The sequence below is a fragment of the Poromitra crassiceps genome, assembly GCF_964638095.1.
Source record: "Poromitra crassiceps genome assembly, chromosome: 17".
NCBI classification, from domain to species: domain Eukaryota; kingdom Metazoa; phylum Chordata; class Actinopteri; order Beryciformes; family Melamphaidae; genus Poromitra; species Poromitra crassiceps.
This window is the reverse complement of record NC_139635.1, coordinates 14,997,554-15,019,445: the sequence shown is the minus strand read 5'-3', so window position 1 is coordinate 15,019,445 and position 21,892 is coordinate 14,997,554. Positions and strand designations below refer to the sequence as shown.

The following is a 21,892-nucleotide window of genomic DNA, read 5'->3' as shown; positions in this document are numbered from 1 at the left end:
TCAGCGTAACTGAAAGCAGCTGAACCCAGGCAGATGACCAGGTAGGCAACTGGTGGCAGAGAAAGAGAGATGTTACACTCAATACAATACACCTATATGTGGGAGCGCATAACAGTCACCAAGACAAAGGAGCTCATATTCCACACCAGCAATACACTCACCACCCACCATTGCCCCACCTCCATCAACAGCCAGCCAGTGGAACTGGTAGAGAGCTTCAAGTACCTCGGCATCACTCTGGACAACTGAACTTTGACCATCACACCACAGGGGGTCCTCTCACCATTCCGAAGTGTCGGCATTCCGATCATTGACTTCTATGCTTTCGGAGAGGCGGCCCTTTTTATCTCCGAAAAAGGTTTTGCCATTGCGAAAGGTATTAGGTCCGCCATTCCGACATAGCATCTTGAGTTATTTAGCCTACAGGGGTGGGAGAGGTTAGGTTTAGGGTTAGGTTCTGGGGGAGGTTAGGTTTAGGGTTAGGGTCTGCAGGAGGTTAGGTTTAGGCATGGGGGGTGGGAGAGGTTAGGTTTAGGGTTAGGGGTTAGGGTTCTTTCGCAATGGCGAGACAGATCTCCATTCCGACAATTTTGTCGGAGTGCCGACATTTCGGAATGCCGGGGTGTCCCCACACCACAGACACCCATAAACGCTGCCAAAAAAGACTATATATGCCATCCACAAACTCTGGGAAATGTATTCATTGACCTAACGGTCAAACATACTTACGCTTCCAAAGTTTGTATCTGGGTTTTTGGGTCACGGTTCAGTTTGTTTCTTGCTTAACACATTGACTGCCAGCCGTTTTTTTCTTGCTGTAGATAGCTTCTGCCAGGGGGGTTTTTGAGGATTCTAGGCTCATTTTACAAGAGCCGAGGTTTCTCTTCTGTTACGACTTCGTGAACACCAATCATCTAAAAAGAACTAATAGAATGTGTGCTTTCTCTGTCTAAAATAGTTAGTTTGTAGAGTTAGTAGTTATGTAAGCATTAGCAGTTGAATACAGCATGGTTTCAGCATCAGAAAAAATATTTAGAGATAAACGGCTTTTTGTGAAATTCGATAGAACAGTCACTTTAACCATTCATTTTTGGCATCAGTAAGACCTAAACAATAGTTTTGAACAGTAATTTCCTCCATAACAGCAGTAAACTTCCCTCTGCTCAACTCCTCCCTCCTGTGGGCGTTCTTTTTGGCTGCAGCGCCATGTCACAAGCACTTTCCTACCTTTGCAAATGCACTTTCTCATACTCTCGACCTCTCAAATAAATTTCTGAATAGAAATTAAATTACTCTAAATTATAGCGAAAAAGAAACAAAAAAGAATGGGTTGAAAATCCCATTCTAAAAGCCTTTTAGAATGGGATTTGTTTCCAATTTGGTGTCGGACTAGGGGGCAGTCCCCGCTTGTCACCAGTCTCATTGCTTTGCTGCTGCTGTGCGGGTGTGAGCCTGTCTGTGCGGCCGCTCTTTGAGGAAGTCTGGTTAGACTCGCTCGCTTCTTGGAGTTTTGGTTGAGGGCTTTGATGAAGCTTTTGCGATTCTGGTCATATTTATGCTGCGTGTTTCAAAGTGTGTCCCACCCGCAATCCACTATGCAAATCTGCAATCCCGCACCGCCAGCAATCAGCGCGAAATGAAAGCGCCTTCGCCAATCCACCTTCATGAGAATGGCTTCAGTCACACTGCTTTTTGCTTGCCTTCCTCTAGTCAGGAAAGCACTGTCACCACTTAGTGGGTCGGTGGAATGGGTTGTACACGTTGTACACGTCCAATACCTATATAAGAGATGTAAAAGGGTTCGATGCACATCCCACCGTCAAAAAAAAAAAATCGATTTTTTTGACGAGTCAACTCGTCGCTGGCAGTGAACAGCTGGATTGTGTTTGACGACTACACTCGTCGCTGGCAATCAAGGTGTTAAAACAACAAAGAAACAAAGCAAAATACGCCTGATACTGCATTCATTTGTCTTATACTGTGCGAAGTGTGGGGATTTCCTCCGATTCCAAGTATTGTGGATTTTATAGACTCCACAGCACAAATAAGTGAACTCTTTGCAGCCGTTTTAAGCATGCATTCTGGAGAAGGTCCAAATCAAAGATTAAAGCAATTTAATTGAACCTGATATTGATCTCTAACATTACACACACACACACACATATATATATATATATATATATATAGTATATATATATATATAAATAAAGCATTTTTGTATTATTGTCTGTACAGTTCTTAGCCTATTTGCTCTTCTGTACATTCTAAAAGTGCTAGATAAAGTTTGTTATTATATTATTAACAGCAGGTACTAACTGTTCACAATTTTGCATGTGTGCCAAACAAGAGTATACGAAAAATATAACAGTATAACAACACTATAAATAACTGTACATTAAAGAGTTTGTAGCGTGAAGGGCAAATGTGTTGATTCAGAAATACATTACATTTGTTGAGTAGAGTATTTGTTCAAATTAAAAATAATAATATTGGGATGTTTTGCAACTGCTAATGCAATTATAGCTCACAGGTTAATGAAATGAACACAACTGCATGTCCCCCATAGCTGGTTATTGTGGGAATAATAAAGGTCACAGCATTAATTTCTATTAAGTAAATAGAACGTCCTCACAATTACAGTATAACAACACACCATGTGCGTGTGCATAATGCCACTGCTCCACTAGTTCCCAATGCATTTTGATTGAATGCTCAGAGAACTAAAGCTGCCGGGCAGCGAGTATAATCCAGCCAGTGGAGTTTGAGAAAATTCCGCCTAGCCAATGTGATTAGTTCCACTATGTAAAGAAACACTGAATTACTGGCAGCTTACACATACGTATCCAATAGCACAATATTTGTGTGAGATTGACATCATTCAGAAACAAATTAGTCACTGTTAAAAACAATTCCAGATGGCGTCATTTATTGATTTATTGGTTTATTGATTTGAATGTGGCTTTGACACAATAAGGCACCACAGCACTAGCATTATGAATGAGATGGATAAAGGTTTTGGCTTATCCTGTCTGCAACATGGTCAGGGTAACAGGCTATTGCTCTTTCCAAGAGTATCACAGAAAACACAGACACTGCTTCAGATGATGATTATTATTCAGAAGTTCAGAGTTTCACATCTCGACAGAAACACTGTTGCTGTGGAAAAAAATATAGCTTGGTTTACAATCAATTGCGGGGGGGGGGGGGGTCTTTGTTATGTTTATACTACTCAGCATATAGTGCATCAATGGTAAACAATAAAAGTCATTAATTGTTTTCTTTTATTTTTTGATCAAGTTTATTTTTAAAATTGTTCTTCCATTTTCTCCGCAATTGTACTTGGCCAATTCCCCCTGCTCTCCCGGCCGTTGCTCCACCCGCTCTGCTCATCTGGGGAGAGTTGTAGACTAGCACCTCCTTCCTCTGATGCTGGCGAGGGGGTTTCACCAGCAGGGTGTAGTGCGCAGTTCTCCTCCCCCCCAACAGGCGCCCCGACCGACCAGAGGAGGCACTCTTCTCTTCTCGTGCCAGGGACCAGGACACATCCCGTCTTTCCCAGCCGCAGACACGGCCAATTGTGCCTGTATGTATGCCCAACCAAGCCGGAGGCAACACGGGGCTCGAACCTGCGACCTTCGTGTTGGTAGCCAGGAAATCTACCACTACACCCCCCAGACGCCCATATGTTTCTCTATGTGCTTGCATATATGATCTTTCAGGATGTTTTTGTTTGTTTGGACACAAATTCAATCTATTTCTCTTTGGTGCCTACTCCGTATATACTACCGTATTTTCCTGATCAACACCTGGTCAGGAAACACTTGAGTAATTAATACTCAATTGTTTTCTCTACTGTACGCAGGAACGTCGGTGTTCCAGGTGACGGCATCAGATGCAGATGACCCCACCTATGGGAACAGTGCCAAGATAGTCTACAGCATCCTGGAGGGACAACCCTACTTCTCTGTTGACTCCAAGACTGGTAACCTGCTCGCTGTTTATCCCATGTGCAGCTCAATGTTACACACACAGCAGCAAGGATACGCAAGGTTCATGGAGGTTTCAGGAAGCCAAATGTGAGACTTCCTCTTCAATTAACTGAATTGAAGACAGATTGGGAAACCAAAGCTGGCAAAACCAACCTATTTCTGAGTAAACACAGGTGGCAGCTGTGTGGATACTGGTTTATAGCATTAGTTCCAGATTGGTTATAAAGTCTGAAAATGCAGCACACATTAGCTCCAGGATTGCTTATAAAGTCTACTATTTCCTACGTTCCATTGCACCATTTCAATGTCAAGCTTTGCTGTTTCATGAACTTTCATGTGGGGAAACATTATCCTTTTTGTGTGTGGAGAGCACATTATTTGATTTAAAGACATGTTCATTTCAGAAAGAGTCAACATGTGCCTGTGAGATCACAGGGCTTGATGGAAACCCTACTGTATCCAAAACATCAGTCACATCAAACTTCTTTGGGCCCTATCTTCGCAAAAGCGGTAATTTAGCGTTTGCGCTCCTTTAACGCCGCCCGCAATACAAATTGGGGGCGTGCACAAGCGCATGCCTGTTATAATTGTACTGGACAGGAGTGCCACATGCCAAACCAGGCGTTTCAGCGCAAAAATGTGGCGATAGCTGGCATACTATCGCCAGCAGCGCGCAATTACTTCGCCCTAAGAGCTAAAAGCACCTCTTACGCGCTAAATACCCCGCTGCGCTTGAGTGCACCATAATCTCTGTGCTGCGCAGAGTAAAATTCATTTTGGATATGTCATTACGCACAGCCTTGCCACGCCAGGACATCAAATTCTGCTGCTAAAATTGGGTATTAGCAGATAACATATCCCATAACCCGGAGGGTTGTTGGCACCACAGACTATCTGTCAATAAACTCTCTCCATCTCTCTCTCTCCTCGGCACGAGTGAGTCCACTCTATTACGCATGGAGAGAATTACAGCATACTGCATGCCTCACGCACACACAGCGATTGCAAGACGGGAATCTGATTGGTTTGTTTGATGTAACGCCCAGGCATTGCCTGGCCACACCTCTGAATAATTCTGGTGCTTAAGACCGCCCAAATCCCGTTTGCGCTGGCACTTTGGCAGCTGATTTGACACGGCTGTAATTTGCGCCTGCGGCAGGTGCTGTGAACGTTTCCGCATCCCTGCCGAGAATTGCATCCCCACCATATTTCGGGGCTGTTTTAACTTAGAAAACAGGGAGTTCACGTCTACCCAGACAATTATATCCCTTTTAAACAGTTACATTTCTGTATAAATCATTACAATATGCTCCCGTGAGGTGGGAATGCGTTTAGCTGCTGCCGGGCGGGGGTGCAAAACTTGGCATAACACCTGGATACGGTCTGCTATCGTTTAAGCACGCAAGCAGGTAATAGGGGATATCGCCTGTACCAAGATAACGCTGTTTGTCCCTTGCGTCGTCCCTATCAAATAAACTAGGCCTATATCTTTTCTTGACTTGCTGTAACCCTGTGGGACACGGCTGCAGTTGCTCAGCACCTGAACAAACAATAGGTTGTGTGTGCTGCCTCCCTGAAGAAAGGCCAGGTGCTTGCTTCACACCAGAAGCATCTCAGAAGCAGCGCGTCACGGAAGCATCAAGCAGAAGCCTTTCCATTCACACCAGAAGCGCTCTGTTTTGCTCCACGCCTCGCTCTGTTTTGCCCTGCGCCCATCACAACTTGTACTGACTTCATGCCCGGCTGCATGCGACCGCTCGCGTCACGTATCAAAAATAGACCCGATGCCGAAACCCTGGCTGCATGAGTCGCGTCGCGAGGCAATGCGCTGTGATCGGTCTCCCCTGTTAACAAGGACCCTGAAGTGAAACTGCCTCCGCGAGGCGTTGCTTCAGTGTCGGATACGCCGTGTCTGGTGTGTTTGGGCTGTAAGTTAAGTTGTACGTCCTGGACTGACCGAGAGAGCATGAGTGAGCCCGACTTAACGATTTCTCAGTCAGTATGGATTCCTTTGGGGCTCCTACTGCTAAGAGCCTGGGCCAGTTGTCCTGGCTAGCACTCTCGCTATGGGATGTCCTCCTCAGACCATTCTCTGTTTTCCTCTAGTGTGATACTCCTAAATAAGCCGACATGCTGCAAACTTGTCCTCGGGAACTGTTTGGAAAAGGACGGACGCTTTAAAAAAATACCTGGTAGGTTGATTATTGATCACCGTCTATCACGGGCTTCTCGTTGTCGTCGCACCAAAATCCCGTAGCTGCCTTGATGCTGATTGATCCGGGCCACTGCTGGGACGGATTCAAACGCACACAAAAAATGCGCTAGCAAATGAATTTAAAATGTTGATTAGCTGGGCGTGGGCAATATGGATGCAGATTTCAAAAGTATTCAAAAATTAAACTAAGACAAGCATGCTGGTCGCTTTATTTGTCATACAACACAACATGCAGTTACCCATTACATCCATAATATAGTCTTAAAATTGGCCGTGTCAAATTGAATTGAATAGCATCCCGGCGACCGTGTGAGTCAAATGGTTGAATGGAGCTGAGTGAGACAGCGAGAGAAGGCTCAGGATGAAAGAAACTACATTTGTTCTGTTCCTCTCTGGCACTGTCCTCATCTGTCTCTCTGCCTCTCCCTAAGTCCAAGTAACTCACTTTGTCTCTCTCTCTACTCTCTCTCGCTCCCTCCTCTCTCTCTCTCTCCTCTTTGTCTCTCTTACACACACACACACACACACACACACACACACACACACACACACACACACACACACACACACACACACACACACACACACACACACACACACAGACAAAAGCTCTCTCTCAGAGATGGCACATTCAAGACACAAGAAAAGCTTTTGAGAGGCCTTGTAGAACATTGCACAGAGAAGGAACAGCATCTTCAGTGAGAGTGTAGAACATTGCACAGTGGAGGAACAGCATCTTCAGTGAGAGTGCTTTTCAAAGAGCATTCTGCTCAAAGTGAATGGGCTTACGAGAGACAGTTTTGCACACAAGCTGTGTGTGTGTGTGTGTGTGTGTGTGTGTGTGTGTGTGTGTGTGTGTGTGTGTGTGTGTGTGCGTGTGCGTATGCGTGTGCACTGTCCCTGAATAGCCTATAGCTTCAGAACCTTCAGACTTTTTCTCAAACACACTAGTTGGGTTTCCATCCATCTGTTTTTATGCCAAATTGTGTTAAATTGTGCATTTAAATCCTGAGTGGAAACAGAAACATTTGCTAAACATTCGATGGAAACATTCGATAAAACCTCCAAATATCGCTTGAGGGAGGCGGAAAAGTAGGGTGTATCGATAAAAAGAAATGTGATACATGCAGTGGAAACAGCTTTCGCGAACCAAACTCCATTCAAAAACATGCCGTTTTAACCGGGGAAGACAGCGGGCTTTTCATGCGAATCACATCCAGAACTGACTTTCAGTCTGAATATCTGACTAGGATGTTTTCTCTTTATCTCACATTTATTCAGAGATCAGTACAAAGTTCCTCCGCTCTGAAGCGTGTTTTATTTCCCCTACTTCCTTTGACCAGGCTCTGTGGGCCGTCTCTGGTGGATTCGCACAATGTAGAAGAGACAGTCTGGCTTGAGAGACTAATGGACATGTGTCTCTGTAAAAACAAACAGGGTGTACTGTAGGTACACAGAATTAACTCATTGAGTGCCAATGACGACAGTTGTCATCAATTCGAATACTAACGTAGAGTGCCAAAGACGACGATTGTCGTCAATTGCGTTTTTTGACGGTGGGACGTGGATCAATGCCCGATACATCTCCTGTACAAATATTGTAGCTATTGGAGGTCTATAACCTATTTTACCGACCCAGTAGGTGGCGACAGTGCTCTCCAGATTACAGAAAGGTCCGGAAAACAGGAGGAAAAAGCCGTGATCAAAGAGAAACCGATGCATGCTGCAGCCAGAGCCATATAGATTGCTCTGTCTGCAGCTGACGTTGTCTGCGAACCGCAGTCAATCCGCGCACACAACTCTGCCTCTGTCTGTCTGTCTGCATAGTTTCTTCACACGATTAGCCGCCAGAAAGGCAGCACCCGACGCCGAAGGGCCAAACCTTTCCCTGCAGTCCGGGTTGGCATTTCCTTGTCGCGCTGGGAGCCGCCCGGCGCACACAAACGGAGCGCTCCGAAAATAGACTGGGTGCGTGAGGCTGTGTAGTGTGGGGAGGAGTTTGCAGCTGAGGGGGGGAGAGGGGGGTGGGGCACGCAGGCACCACACAACTACACCACGTCACTACATCATAAAATATTATCTTCAGACTCAGTGAATGTGCTTGAAATGCTGCATTTCACAAAAGGCGGAATAACTCAGCTTCTAATTTGAAGTGTCTTTTTGCTCAAAACAGCCTATCTTCTCCGGCTCATAACTAAAGAACGGAAAATGGCATCAATAAACTTTTTTTTGCAGATGATAGAAGAGAGTCTCATCGTTCTTTGTGCGTGTTCGGTGTTTACATAGTAATATCACACAATATTCTGTGGGCCTCGAGAAATCACTGAAAACGCTCTGAAACTCTGGCACTGGGAGCGTCCGTTCTCCAAAAGTGGCTGGCACTCAATGAGTTAATTTCAAACTGTGAGGCCATTTTTCCTCAAAAACAGTTTAAACAGTCACAACATAAAGCGATGTGTCTCACTCAATCTTTGGAGTACAAAGATAATTTTGATATCCCCAGAAAGCTGACATTCTCCTCCTTCCAACAGAGTATACATCTCAAAATGTGTTTTGGGGTGAATGTGACTGATTTTGTCAGAGCAGGTCACACATCTTTACTATACCTCAAATACCAGCACATAAGCTACTTTAGCTAAGCTTCTATGTTGTTGTTGTTGACGACGACGACACGATATCGTGTCTCCTCTAGTAGTGCTGTGCCACAGCCCTTCCTTTGTTTATCATGTGCAGCACATTGTTACTGACAATAATCATGAATTGAATTGAATTGAATACTCGATTACATTTTAGAGCAGGGGTCTCAAACTCACGGCCCGCAGGCCACATGCGGCCCGCCGGCGCCCCCTGTGTGGCCCACGATGGAATTGCAATTTTTTTTTTTTTTTTTTACAATGCACCTGAACGCAACATGCAAGATACCCACTGAATAAGTTTCCAAATGTTCATGTCATTCTGGCCAATACTCCACTTCTGTTATATGTTGTATCGTCTGTCCAGAAAAAAGTCACTTAAGCAACATCAGCCTTTCAGCCAACACAGTGGCAGAGCGGATTACTGAGCTGTCAAGTGACATTTATGATCAGTTCTAATTCTAGCTGGAGTTCCAAGGGACAGTTGAAAATTAACACTGCCTAATTTAGTCATGTGCATTGTCCCTAAAAAAAGAAAACAAAGTCCCTCAAATAAACAAATAAATTGTTAATGTAAAAAATAGATTGTCCCTCAAATAAATGAATAAATTAATGTTGAGAATTCGAACGGTTGCATTTTTCTCTCTTTTTTTTTAAATACATGAAGTGGCCCCCTTGTGACAAGACTGGACACTCAGTGGCCCCCAGGTCATTTGAGTTTGAGACCCCTGTTTTAGAGCATGTAATTTTTTTTAACTTTAAACAAGTTGAATCAGTAGTTCTACTTTTACCAGTCTTTTTTTAAACAAGTAACTGGAAAGAATGTGTGTACTTTTCCCATCTCTGATTGCACTTGAAGATCGGAGTTATATAGCAAAACAAATATATATATTTTTTTTCCCAGGATGCATTGCGGCAGCAAAACAGTGTGTTTGTTTGTGTTTCTGGCCCACCAGCAAGCTGTCATTGTTGCTTGCGGCTATTTGTTGTTATTATGATCGTATAAAACAACAGTAAAAGATTTCCCCTTCTGCTCCGGGCCTCCCTTACCTACCTTGTTTTCCAATACGCTGCTCCTCCATTCTTCCATTGTTTACGCTGCTCCTCCATTCTCTCTGCTCTTGCTCCACTCCTCATTATTCTCTCTGCCATCCTGTCTGTCTCCTCGCATCCCACCAGGGGGGATTTGGTGGTGTCCTCTTTGGATGACATAGTGCTGTTTAGTTGTTGTTTATTAAGAGAGAGAGAGAGAGAGAGGGAGAGAGAGAGAGAGAGAGAGAGAGATGATCCATTAGAGTCCAGAGCAAAGTCACAGACACTTAGGCCCCTATCGTTGCATCGGCGGCGCAGTTTCTAGGCCGAGCGGCAGGCGCAGATCAAAGCAGTGGGCGTGGAAAGGCGCACTTGATATCGTCGTGCTGGCGCTAGATGCAGCCCAAAGCATTACAACCACGCCTTTTAGGCGTAAAATTATGCACCGTCATGCTCATTGGATAAGTGCAATAAACGAATCGCACGCTTGCCTTTTTAGCTCCAATTCCAGTTATCCCGCAAAACCAGACGAAAGCCAAACGCTCTGCCCCCCCCCCCCTCCCTTCATCCAGCCTGTCTGTCTGCATTATAGGCTATTATTCCATATTATTATGCTTCTCAAACCAATCTAACTGCAGTTTCAATACTGCAAGCATGTAAATACGCTACACTATAGCAAGATCAAAGTGAAAATAATGTTCTATGCATCAGCTAGAAAAATATAGCCTATTAGATTGGTGAAAGTTTGTCCAGAAAGATATCATTTTCTCTCGCCTGCTGCAGGAAGGATGATGCACATAAATATACCCTACATTATGTCAAGTCATTGCATAAATGTGTTTTTATTGTAAAACTAAATGTGAAATAGGGCCAAGTTATTGGAGGGACATCACAGTATAGCAGATGCCATTAGAATCGCGTTCCGAAGCGCGTTCCGCTGTTACTTCTCTAAATCACGTTAACTCGACAAGGGGTATATATAGCCCCAGGAGGACATATATGTTTCACTTAGGGTGGTGTTTTAATTTCGATGATTTATTTGGTCCAATATTGAAATGTTCTACAATTGCAGGCTGTGTTACCATTACACATTATTTTAGATCGACCTTTTATATCTATTTCGCCTCATTTGGTTGCTATTTAGTAGCGAAATTTAGTACCCAATTGCATGCTGGGGCATTCACAGGCAGTCAGAGAGAGACAGTCGTATTGTGCCTGTCAGACTGCCTGCAGCCTCAAAGCGGTACGGACGGAGTTGTTTTACCCAGGCTGGAAGCGTTGTCACACAGGCTTGTGACAGTAACTCAACGCGGAAGGATTTATTTCACAATAAACTGGTAAACGCACACCAATGCCTGCTCCTGTCAGTAGGAGAGAGGGAGAGAGTGACACAGAGAAGGGTGACAGAGGAGAGAGGGGACGGACTGGCCCATTGAATAGGCCTGCTTTTCAAAGGCGCAAGGCGCTAAATTAACGGCAGGTCGGAAGATAAGAGTACGCCGGTATTTAGCGCCGACACGCCCACTTTGGCGCATTCAGGGACTCCGCCACGCCCATTCGGCCTAAAGCGCATTTGGCAGCCTAAAGCCTATTGCTATTTTCCCGAAACAGGCGCTAGGCACGTTTTTTTGCGGTTAAGGCCCGTAATAGCGCCGATGGCCTGTGGGAGAATAGGGCCCTTAATGTCCTCATCTAGTTGCTCTACTCAGACTCCCACTGGCTAAGGCAAGGTCAACAACTAGAACACTGCACGCACGCATGCACACACACACACACACACCCACACACGCATGCACACACACACACACACACACACACACACACACACACACGCACACACACACACACACACACAGTAACACACACACAATTCAATTGGTGAAACAGGCTTTTACCCCCTGCCGCCGCAAATTAGAGCCGTGCCAAATCAGCTGCGGCCCCAAAATGCCAGCGCAAACGGGATTTGGGTGGTCTTAATCACCAGAATTATTCACAGGTGTGACCAATGCCTGGGCGTTACATCAATAAAACCAATCAGATTTCTCGCAATCGCTATGTTTGCGCGAGGCATGCAATATGGCATGCTATAATTCTCTCCATGCGTAATAGAGTGGACTCACTCATGCCGAGGACAGAGAGAGCTTGTTGACAGATTGTCTGTGGTGCGACCCTCCAGGTTATGGGATAGGTGAAGGTGAATAGCCTATGTCCATTGTCCAACAGGTTTTCTCAATTCATTTCCCTCTTTGTTGCTTTTTTCTGCTTCCTGGTTTTGTTGGAGAATCGTGGTGGCTTTTGTACACCTTTAGACGTGCTGTACTATTTCACAAGGTGAGTAAGAGAGTCATCTATCACATGACGGTGAAAACACGGATTGACGTTCTATGACGGAGATGCCAATTAATTTACAAAAATGCAATTTCCTCCGCTTTCTGGCCAGAGATTGCTGATTTTGGTGAAAACGACCTACTGACCTATTCAGGTGTCGATAACTAAAGAACTGATGAAGGTAGACTCAAACTTTTTTTTCATATGAAAGTTGAGGCTCTCTTCGTTCTTTTGGAATATTCAGTCTTTACATAGTCATATAATAAAATATTCTGTGGGTCTTGGAAAATTAATGAAAATGATCAAAAACCCTGGCCGTGGCTAGTGACTTTTTCTGAAAAACTGTGGCGGGGAATGAGTTAACTCATTCAGGGCCAGTTTAGGACTGCCAATATTTAGCACAGGCCAAATATTTTCATAATTGTTGGTCATCTTTCAAGACCCACAGTAAATTATCTATTAGCACCAGAGTGATTTGCAATACCTCAAAATGAAGATATACGTCTCTGGGTTCACCAGGAAAAAAAAAGTGAGCTTTTAGCATGTTCTGTACTCTACTTATATCCATTTATATACACCCTGTTTTCACCCAAAATGTCTCTCTCAGATGACAAACAGGAGCAAATGCAATTTCTGTAAAATACACATTCTCAAGCAGAACTCGCTCTCAATTCTTTTATTTTGAACTGTATTGACATCAGACATGTAAATACTATTCGTTATGACACAAATGAAAAAAAAAAAATATATATATATATATATATACACATGAAGTGCTTTTTTTTACATTCAACAATACAGCAGTGTGAGTGAGTGTGCAGACAGACACACAGACAGACAGACAGAGAGACAGACAGACAGACACACCGACAGACAGACAGACAGACAGACAGACAGACACACACACACACACACACAGACACACAGACACACACACACACACACACGATCCCCCTTCGTTGCGTGATTTCTAACCCCACATAGGATAAGCAATAACCACGCCCTGTGGCGCCGGGATTGGCCAGGAGCAACACTGGAGGGCACGCAGTCCAGCGATTTCATGAAGCTCTTGAGAACGGACAGCGGGCTTCTGCCTGCCTAGCTGTTCGTGTGCTGCTCGTCCATGTCTCCCTGTCATATCCTCCCTGCTATCGTTCCCGTTTTCCCCTCGGCTATTCAACACGTCCTCACCGCCCTCTGATCACTGCTGATCGATCATTTCCTCATTCCTCCGATGATCAAACGCATCTGTGGATTACTTTCTCCGGTTTTCTCCAGCTGGCACACAGGAAAGCGACCAGCTCCTGCAGCGCGCGAGGGGCGTTTCAATGGCGTTTCTCCTGTCTGCACAAGGCAAGCTCCTTATCCGTTTGCTTTTCCTCCTGCTCAATTTCAAAACAACAGCTGCGGTATGTGTTTGTTCACGTGTTGTCTTAGATGATAGGGACCTGATACCATGTGACAGGCTGGGGAAGTGTTTTAACTACGCCCTGCAGTAATAAAAACAAAAACACGTCAAACACGTCATTGGCCCTCTGGGCTATTCCTGATAACACGTCAAAGACGTCATTGGCCCTGAATGAGTTAACATGGTGTTGAGTGTTAACATGGTGTTGAGTGTTAACATGGTGTTCAGTGTTAACATGGTGTTGAGCGTTAACATGGTGTTGAGTGTTAACATGGTGTTGAGCGTTAACATGGTGTTGAGTGTTAACATGGTGTTGAGCATTAACATAGTGTTGAGTGTTAACATGGTGTTGAGCGTTAACATGGTGTTGAGTGTTAACATGGTGTTCAGTGTTAACATGGTGTTCAGTGTTAACATGGTGTTGAGTGTTAACATGGTGTTCAGTGTTAACATGGTGTTGAGCGTTAACATGGTGTTGAGTGTTAACATGGTGTTCAGTGTTAACATGGTGTTGAGTGTTAACATGGTGTTGAGTGTTAACATGGTGTTCAGTGTTAACATGGTGTTGAGCGTTAACATGGTGTTCAGTGTTAACATGGTGTTCAGTGTTAACATGGTGTTGAGCGTTAACATGGTGTTCAGTGTTAACATGGTGTTGAGTGTTAACATGGTGTTGAGTGTTAACATGGTGTTCAGTGTTAACATGGTGTTGAGTGTTAACATGGTGTTGAGTGTTAACATGGTGTTCAGTGTGAACATGGTGTTGAGCGTTAACATGGTGTTCAGTGTTAACATGGTGTTCAGTGTTAACATGGTGTTGAGTGTTAACATGGTGTTCAGTGTTAACATGGTGTTGAGCGTTAACATGGTGTTCAGTGTTAACATGGTGTTGAGTGTTAACATGGTGTTCAGTGTTAACATGGTGTTGAGTGTTAACATGGTGTTCAGTGTTAACATATGGTTGAGCGTTAACATGGTGTTCAGTGTTAACATGGTGTTGAGTGTTAACATGGTGTTCAGTGTTAACATGGTGTTGAGTGTTAACATGGTGTTCAGTGTTAACATATGGTTGAGCGTTAACATGGTGTTGAGTGTTAACATGGTGTTGAGTGTTAACATGGTGTTGAGTGTTAACATGGTGTTCAGTGTTAACATGGTGTTCAGTGTTAACATGGTGTTGAGTGTTAACATGGTGTTCAGTGTTAACATATGGTTGAGCGTTAACATGGTGTTGAGTGTTAACATGGTGTTGAGTGTTAACATGGTGTTCAGTGTTAACATGGTGTTCAGTGTTAACATGGTGTTGAGTGTTAACATGGTGTTCAGTGTTAACATGGTGTTGAGTGTTAACATGGTGTTCAGTGTTAACATATGGTTGAGCGTTAACATGGTGTTGAGTGTTAACATGGTGTTGAGTGTTAACATGGTGTTCAGTGTTAACATGGTGTTCAGTGTTAACATGGTGTTGAGCGTTAACATGGTGTTGAGTGTTAACATGGTGTTGAGTGCTTGATGAAGGCAGGTGGTTGAAATAATGAAATGTCAACACTCCACTTTAAAGGGCAGACAACCCAATTCTGCTGGTGGGTGAAAACAGGGAGTGAACACATGACTGGGTTTCTCCAGGTTTTCTCCACACCAAGCATGTTTGGAATGATTTATGTGAAATCGGAGGCATTTAATCCTTGATGTCGGTTCGTTTGGCCACATTTTCCAAGAGAATTGTGCGGTTCGGTGACTTACACCAACGAACATACGAGTCCATCATTACATAGACATTAGCCTCGCTGGCCAGCCTCCTCTCCGTTCCGTCCGAGGAGTCTGGTGGCGCAGGTCTCCATAGTGGGATTGCGATGGGCGGCGCTTAGCGGCAGTGCCCTTGGAAAATAGTTTCAAACAATCCAACTTGCCGTTTTCAGCGTGTAGCAACGAGCTAGCGTGTAGGTCTCTGCCGTTAGCTTGCTAGCTAGTTAGCGTTGTTAATTTCCCTGATGTCACCACTCTGTAAGGTGATGTCATTACTCTGTAGTCATTACTATGTAAGGTGATGTCATCACTCTGTAAGGTGATGTCATCACTCTGTAAGGTGATGTCATCACTCTGTAAGGTGATGTCAGCAAACTGTCCACAACACACTCATGTTTACAGTACCAACCCAGCCAGCCTGCCATGTTTTAAACCACTCTGTTGGATTTCACTCTTAACTTGGATGACTTGGGGAAGGTTTTCCCACCAGTGACCATATTGACACCATATTGACACCAGACTTTGGTTTGGACAAATAGGCTGAATATACAGCATCGTAGTTAGTGGAGCTGGAACGCTTTCAACGCTCGTCTCTGTTGTAGCCAAACTCTGAGATTTAGGCTGTTAAGATGGTCTATTGACATCAAAATAAAACATTAGTGCAGAAAACAAAAGCCAGGAGAGGACTGTTTCACTGGCTTTTCATCTCTTTGATCGTTTTGAGCAGACTGGTGGTTCCTCCTTTACGCTAGGCAGAGAGAGAGAGAGAGAGAGAGAGAGAGAGAGAGAGAGAGAGAGTGAGTGAGAGACAGACAGACAGGAAATGAATTCTTCTTGGCCAGACACTCGGCGGCTAGCCCGTGGGTCCCGGAGGCTAGCAGCTGAATGCTAACGGGCTGCTTAACATGATGCGTGTGTTTCAGCCGGCTGACAGATGAGCTCAGTAGTACAGGCAGGTGCTGAACGCAACATGTTTGCTGGAATTTAACTCGTATCCCTCAGAGGAGAGGAGAGAAGGAAGAGAGGAGAGAGGAGGAGGAGAGAGGAGGAGAGGACTAATGGAAAGGAAGGGAAGCAAGTAGAGAGGAGACCGAAAGAGGAGAGCAGGGAGGATGGTAAAGAGGAGAGCAGGGAGGATGGTAAAGAGGAGAGCAGGGAGAGCAGGGAGGATGGTAAAGAGGAGAGCAGGTAGGATGGTAAAGAGGAGAGCAGGTAGGATGGTAAAGAGGAGAGCAGTGGTAAAGAGGAGAGCAGGGAGGATGGTAAAGAGGAGAGCAGGTAGGATGGTAAAGAGGAGAGCAGGGAGGATGGTAAAGAGGAGAGCAGGGAGGATGGTAAAGAGGAGAGCAGGTAGGATGGTAAAGAGGAGAGCAGGGAGGATGGTAAAGAGGAGAGCAGGGAGGATGGTAAAGAGGAGAGCAGGGAGGATGGCAAAGAGGAGAGCAGGGAGAGCAGGGAGGATGGTAAAGAGGAGAGCAGGTAGGATGGTAAAGAGGAGAGCAGGGAGGATGGTAAAGAGGAGAGCAGGTAGGATGGTAAAGAGGAGAGCAGGGAGGATGGTAAAGAGGAGAGCAGGTAGGATGGTAAAGAGGAGAGCAGGGAGGATGGTAAAGAGGAGAGCAGGGAGAGCAGGGAGGATGGTAAAGAGGAGAGCAGGGAGGATGGTAAAGAAGAGAGCAGGGAGGATGGTAAAGAGGAGAGCAGGGAGAGCAGGGAGGATGGTAAAGAGGAGAGCAGGTAGGATGGTAAAGAGGAGAGCAGGTAGGATGGTAAAGAGGAGAGCAGGTAGGATGGTAAAGAGGAGAGCAGTGGTAAAGAGGAGAGCAGGGAGGATGGTAAAGAGGAGAGCAGGTAGGATGGTAAAGAGGAGAGCAGGGAGGATGGTAAAGAGGAGAGCAGGGAGGATGGTAAAGAGGAGAGCAGGTAGGATGGTAAAGAGGAGAGCAGGGAGGATGGTAAAGAGGAGAGCAGGGAGGATGGTAAAGAGGAGAGCAGGGAGGATGGTAAAGAGGAGAGCAGGGAGAGCAGGGAGGATGGCAAAGAGGAGAGCAGGGAGAGCAGGGAGGATGGTAAAGAGGAGAGCAGGTAGGATGGTAAAGAGGAGAGCAGGGAGGATGGTAAAGAGGAGAGCAGGTAGGATGGTAAAGAGGAGAGCAGGGAGGATGATAAAGAGGAGAGCAGGTAGGATGGTAAAGAGGAGAGCAGGGAGGATGGTAAAGAGGAGAGCAGGGAGAGCAGGGAGGATGGTAAAGAGGAGAGCAGGGAGGATGGTAAAGAGGAGAGCAGGGAGGATGGTAAAGAGGAGAGCAGGGAGGATGGTAAAGAGGAGAGCAGGGAGGATGGTAAAGAGGAGAGCAGGGAGGATGGTAAAGAGGAGAGCAGGTAGGATGGTAAAGAGGAGAGCAGGGAGGATGGTAAAGAGGAGAGCAGGGAGAGCAGGGAGGATGGTAAAGAGGAGAGCAGGGAGGATGGTAAAGAGGAGAGCAGGGAGGATGGTAAAGAGGAGAGCAGGGAGGATGGGAGGATGGTAAAGAGGAGAGCAGGGAGGATGGTAAATGGACTGGATTTTGTTATGGCAAAATTTGTTGAAATACTCTGCTGATGCATCAATAATGAGATATCCGTTTTAAGTGTATTTAGGAGGTTTTATTCTATAATAACATCTGTGCACAGAGGGTCTCTTCCCGACCACGTTGTCATGAAAGAGCCCCGAATCATCGTTTACAACACATCATATACTGAAACTATGACACCCGCCCCCCACCCTGGAGGGCAGTACTTTTCCACTTCATTCAACCTCTATATATATATATATATATATTTCCATGACGTCAGTAGTCAATCTGATATTCACAAGACATAACACTCCACGTCTATTAACCCAAAACAAGATACATGTTCTCCCTGCACAGGGATATTCTGCAATGATGAAGAACATAGTTCACAAAATACATCTTAGAAGGGCCATAGTTCATAAGCAATCAATCAATAAGCACTCAATCAATAATTTGCTATCACAATTTTATATTGTGCTTTTTCCAGCCTGACGACCGCTCAAAGCCCGTTACAGTAATGTCTACATTCACGCATTCACGGCACGCTCACATTCACACACCAACGGTGTCTGCAGCCATGCGAGGTGCTTTAGGGTTAGGGTTAGGGTTAGGGTTAGGGTTAGGGTTAGGGTTAGGGTGCTGGGTTAGGGTTAGGGTTAGGGTTAGGGTTAGGGTGCTGGGTGGGGTTTGTTGTCTTGCTCAAGGACACCTTGACACAACCTCCTCCAACCGAGAACCTTCCGATTCCCAGACGGCAACTCTACCTCCTGAGCTAATGCCGAGGTATGAGAAGGAGAGGATTGGGGAGGAGGAGAGGTGAGGATACAAAACTTTCTCTCTTTCTTATGGTATGTGTCCTGAGGGGCTCCATTTCCTCGCTTCCCATATTGTACCCAGGGAGGTGGGCTTTGATGTTGGTTCCTTGCTGCACCTGATTGGACGAACGCTGTGTTCGTCCAATCAGGGCCGTGTGCTCGCGGATTTCAAACTGGAAAAATATGGCGGCTCGTTGCAAACTTTCTCTTCTACTACGAAAATGCTTCCACGAAATGTGTTTCTGAAAGCATTTGATTCCTGAAATGAGCCATGCCGTTTCTTTAGTCTTTATTTTGGACTTACAACAGTTTAAACGTTTGTACACACATTTCCAGAGGCGGAGCGTCGCGCTACTACGCACCTGATTTGCATGAAGTAGCCAAAACCTCAAAACAATTTCATGCAAATGAGACACCCCGTCTCCCGTCTCAAACGCCCTGCCTCGCTACCAGAATGCATCGCTCGGCTGCCTATACATACACAATGAATGGGAAGCATGGCTTTCGCAGTGTGCAGTAATACACCAAAAACACCAGAAGAAGAAGAAGACAGATCCTGCAGGGGACGTGTACCACACTGTCTTCCTATCTGTCCTCCTCTCCTTTTGCTTCCCTCGTCCTCCTTGCCTCTCTCGTCTCCTTCTTGCTTCCTCGGTTGTTTCTATCAGTTCCTTTAATGAGCAGGTGCACGAGCAGGTGCACGAGCAGGTGCACGGCCTCGGTGCTTCTCTGTCTGAATAAATCAAAGAAACAGCCCACGAATACTGTTGAATGCTGCGCCCGACAGCCATTCTCCATGCTCTTATCTGCTCTGTGCTGATATTATACACTCATTTCCTCTCTCCAGCTCGCTGCTGGCCTTGGAAGGGAGGTGGTGGCGGCTCTGTGCCTTCATGCGTGTATATATATGTGTGTAGGCACACATTAATTATCAGGAGAGACAGGGAGGGCTCACCTTATGAAGTGCAGAGAATTACAGGATGAAAGCCCAACATCAGACTGACAACACGGACGGCGGTGTGTGTGTGTGTGTGTGTTTGTGTGTGTGTGTGTGTGTGTGTGTGTGTGTGTGTGTGTGTGTGTGTGAGAGAGAGAGAGAGAGAGAGAGAGAGAGAGAGAGAGAGAGAGAGAGAGAGAGAGAGAGAGACAGAGAGAGAGAGATTTGACTGGAGTTAGAGACGGCCGGTAAAAAAGAGAGAAAGAGGGTGCCCTATATTTGGACGATCATAGTGCATGGTCTAAGCCTTGGTTATTCAGTCAGACAGTCAGTCAGACAGTCAGTCAGACAGACAGACAGACAGACAGATAGACAGACAGACAGTCAGACAGTCAGACAGTCAGTCAGACAGTCAGTCAGACAGACAGACAGACAGACAGACAGACAGTCAGACAGACAGACAGACAGACAGACAGACAGACAGACAGTCAGACAGTCAGTCAGACAGTCAGTCAGACAGACAGACAGACAGACAGACAGACAGTCAGACAGTCAGTCAGACAGTCAGTCAGACAGACAGTTAGTTGAGTTTCTGTAGGTGGCGCTCTTATCGGCCACAGTGTTCCACAGTGGCGATCGATACTCACCCACTTCATCTTCCATTTACTCCAACAAACTGCAAAAGTAAAGCGCATCACTTCTTGCTGTGTGGCCAGATGATTTTCGCTGCCCAAGATCAGGTGAACAATCTAAATTATTTCATGCGTTTGCCAGGTTCACTATTGTGTTCCCTCTCCTCTACAGGGCATATTTAACCCAGCACAGCAGCAACCCTCTCCTCTACATGACATATTTAACCCAGCACAGCAGCAACCCTCTCCTCTACATGACATATTTAACCCAGCACAGCAGCCCTCTCCTCTACATGTCATATTTAACCCAGCACAGCAGCCCTCTCCTCTACATATTTAACCCAGCACAGCAGCCCTCTCCTCTACATGTCATATTTAACCCAGCACAGCAGCCCTCTCCTCTACATGACATATTTAACCCAGCACAGCAGCCCTCTCCTACATGACATATTTAACCCAGCACAGCAGCAACCCTCTCCTCTACATGACATATTTAACCCAGCACAGCAGCAGCCCTCTCCTCTACATGACATATTTAACCCAGCACAGCAGCAACCCTCTCCTCTACATGACATATTTAAACCAGCACAGCAGCCCTCTCCTCTACATGACATATTTAACCCAGCACAGCAGCCCTCGCCTCTACATGACATATTTAACCCAGCACAGCAGCCCTCTCCTCTACATATTTAACGCAGCAGCCCTCTCCTCTACATGACATATTTAACCCAGCACAGCAGCCCTCTCCTCTACATGACATATTTAACCCAGCACAGCAGCCCTCTCCTCTACATGACATATTTAACCCAGCACAGCAGCCCTCTCCTCTACATATTTAACCCAGCACAGCAGCCCTCTCCTCTACATGACATATTTAACCCAGCACAGCAGCCCTCTCCTCTACATGACATATTTAACCCAGCACAGCAGCCCTCTCCTCTAAATGACATATTTAACCCAGCACAGCAGCCCTCTCCTCTACATATTTAACCCAGCACAGCAGCCCTCTCCTCTACATGACATATTTAACGCAGCACAGCAACCCTCTCATCTACATGACATATTTAACGCAGCACAGCAACCCTCTCATCTACATGACATATTTAACCCAGCACAGCAGCAGCCCTCTCATCTACATGACATATTTAACGCAGCACAGCAGCCCTCTCCTCTACATATTTAACCCAGCACAGCAGCAGCCCTCTCATCTACATGACATATTTAACCCAGCACAGCAGCAGCCCTCTCCTCTACATGACATATTTAACGCAGCACAGCAACCCTCTCATCTACATGACATATTTAACCCAGCACAGCAGCAGCCCTCTCCTCTACATGACATATTTAACCCAGCACAGCAGCCCTCTCCTCTACATGACATATTTAACCCAGCACAGCAGCCCTCTCCTCTACATGACATATTTAACCCAGCACAGCAGCAGCCCTCTCCTCTACATGGCATATTTAACCCAGCACAGCAGCCCTCTCCTCTACATATTTAACCCAGCACAGCAGCAGCCCTCCCCTCTACATGGCATATTTAACCCAGCACAGCAGCCCTCTCCTCTACATATTTAACCCAGCACAGCAGCCCTCTCCTCT

The 21,892-nt window shown here is 45.6% G+C and overlaps 1 protein-coding gene across 1 annotated transcript in view; it reads left to right on the top strand.

Annotated features, from left to right (window-relative positions):
- Positions 1-21,892, top strand: part of LOC310792222 (cadherin-18-like) — a gene marked incomplete at both ends in the record, with an annotated part of 146,708 nt that overhangs the window by 30,679 nt on the left and 94,137 nt on the right. Inside the window, one exon of the mRNA XM_083653951.1 lies at positions 3,863-3,982. Coding sequence (XP_083510077.1) covers positions 3,863-3,982 — 120 coding nt within the window. The remainder of the gene's footprint in view (positions 1-3,862; positions 3,983-21,892) is intronic.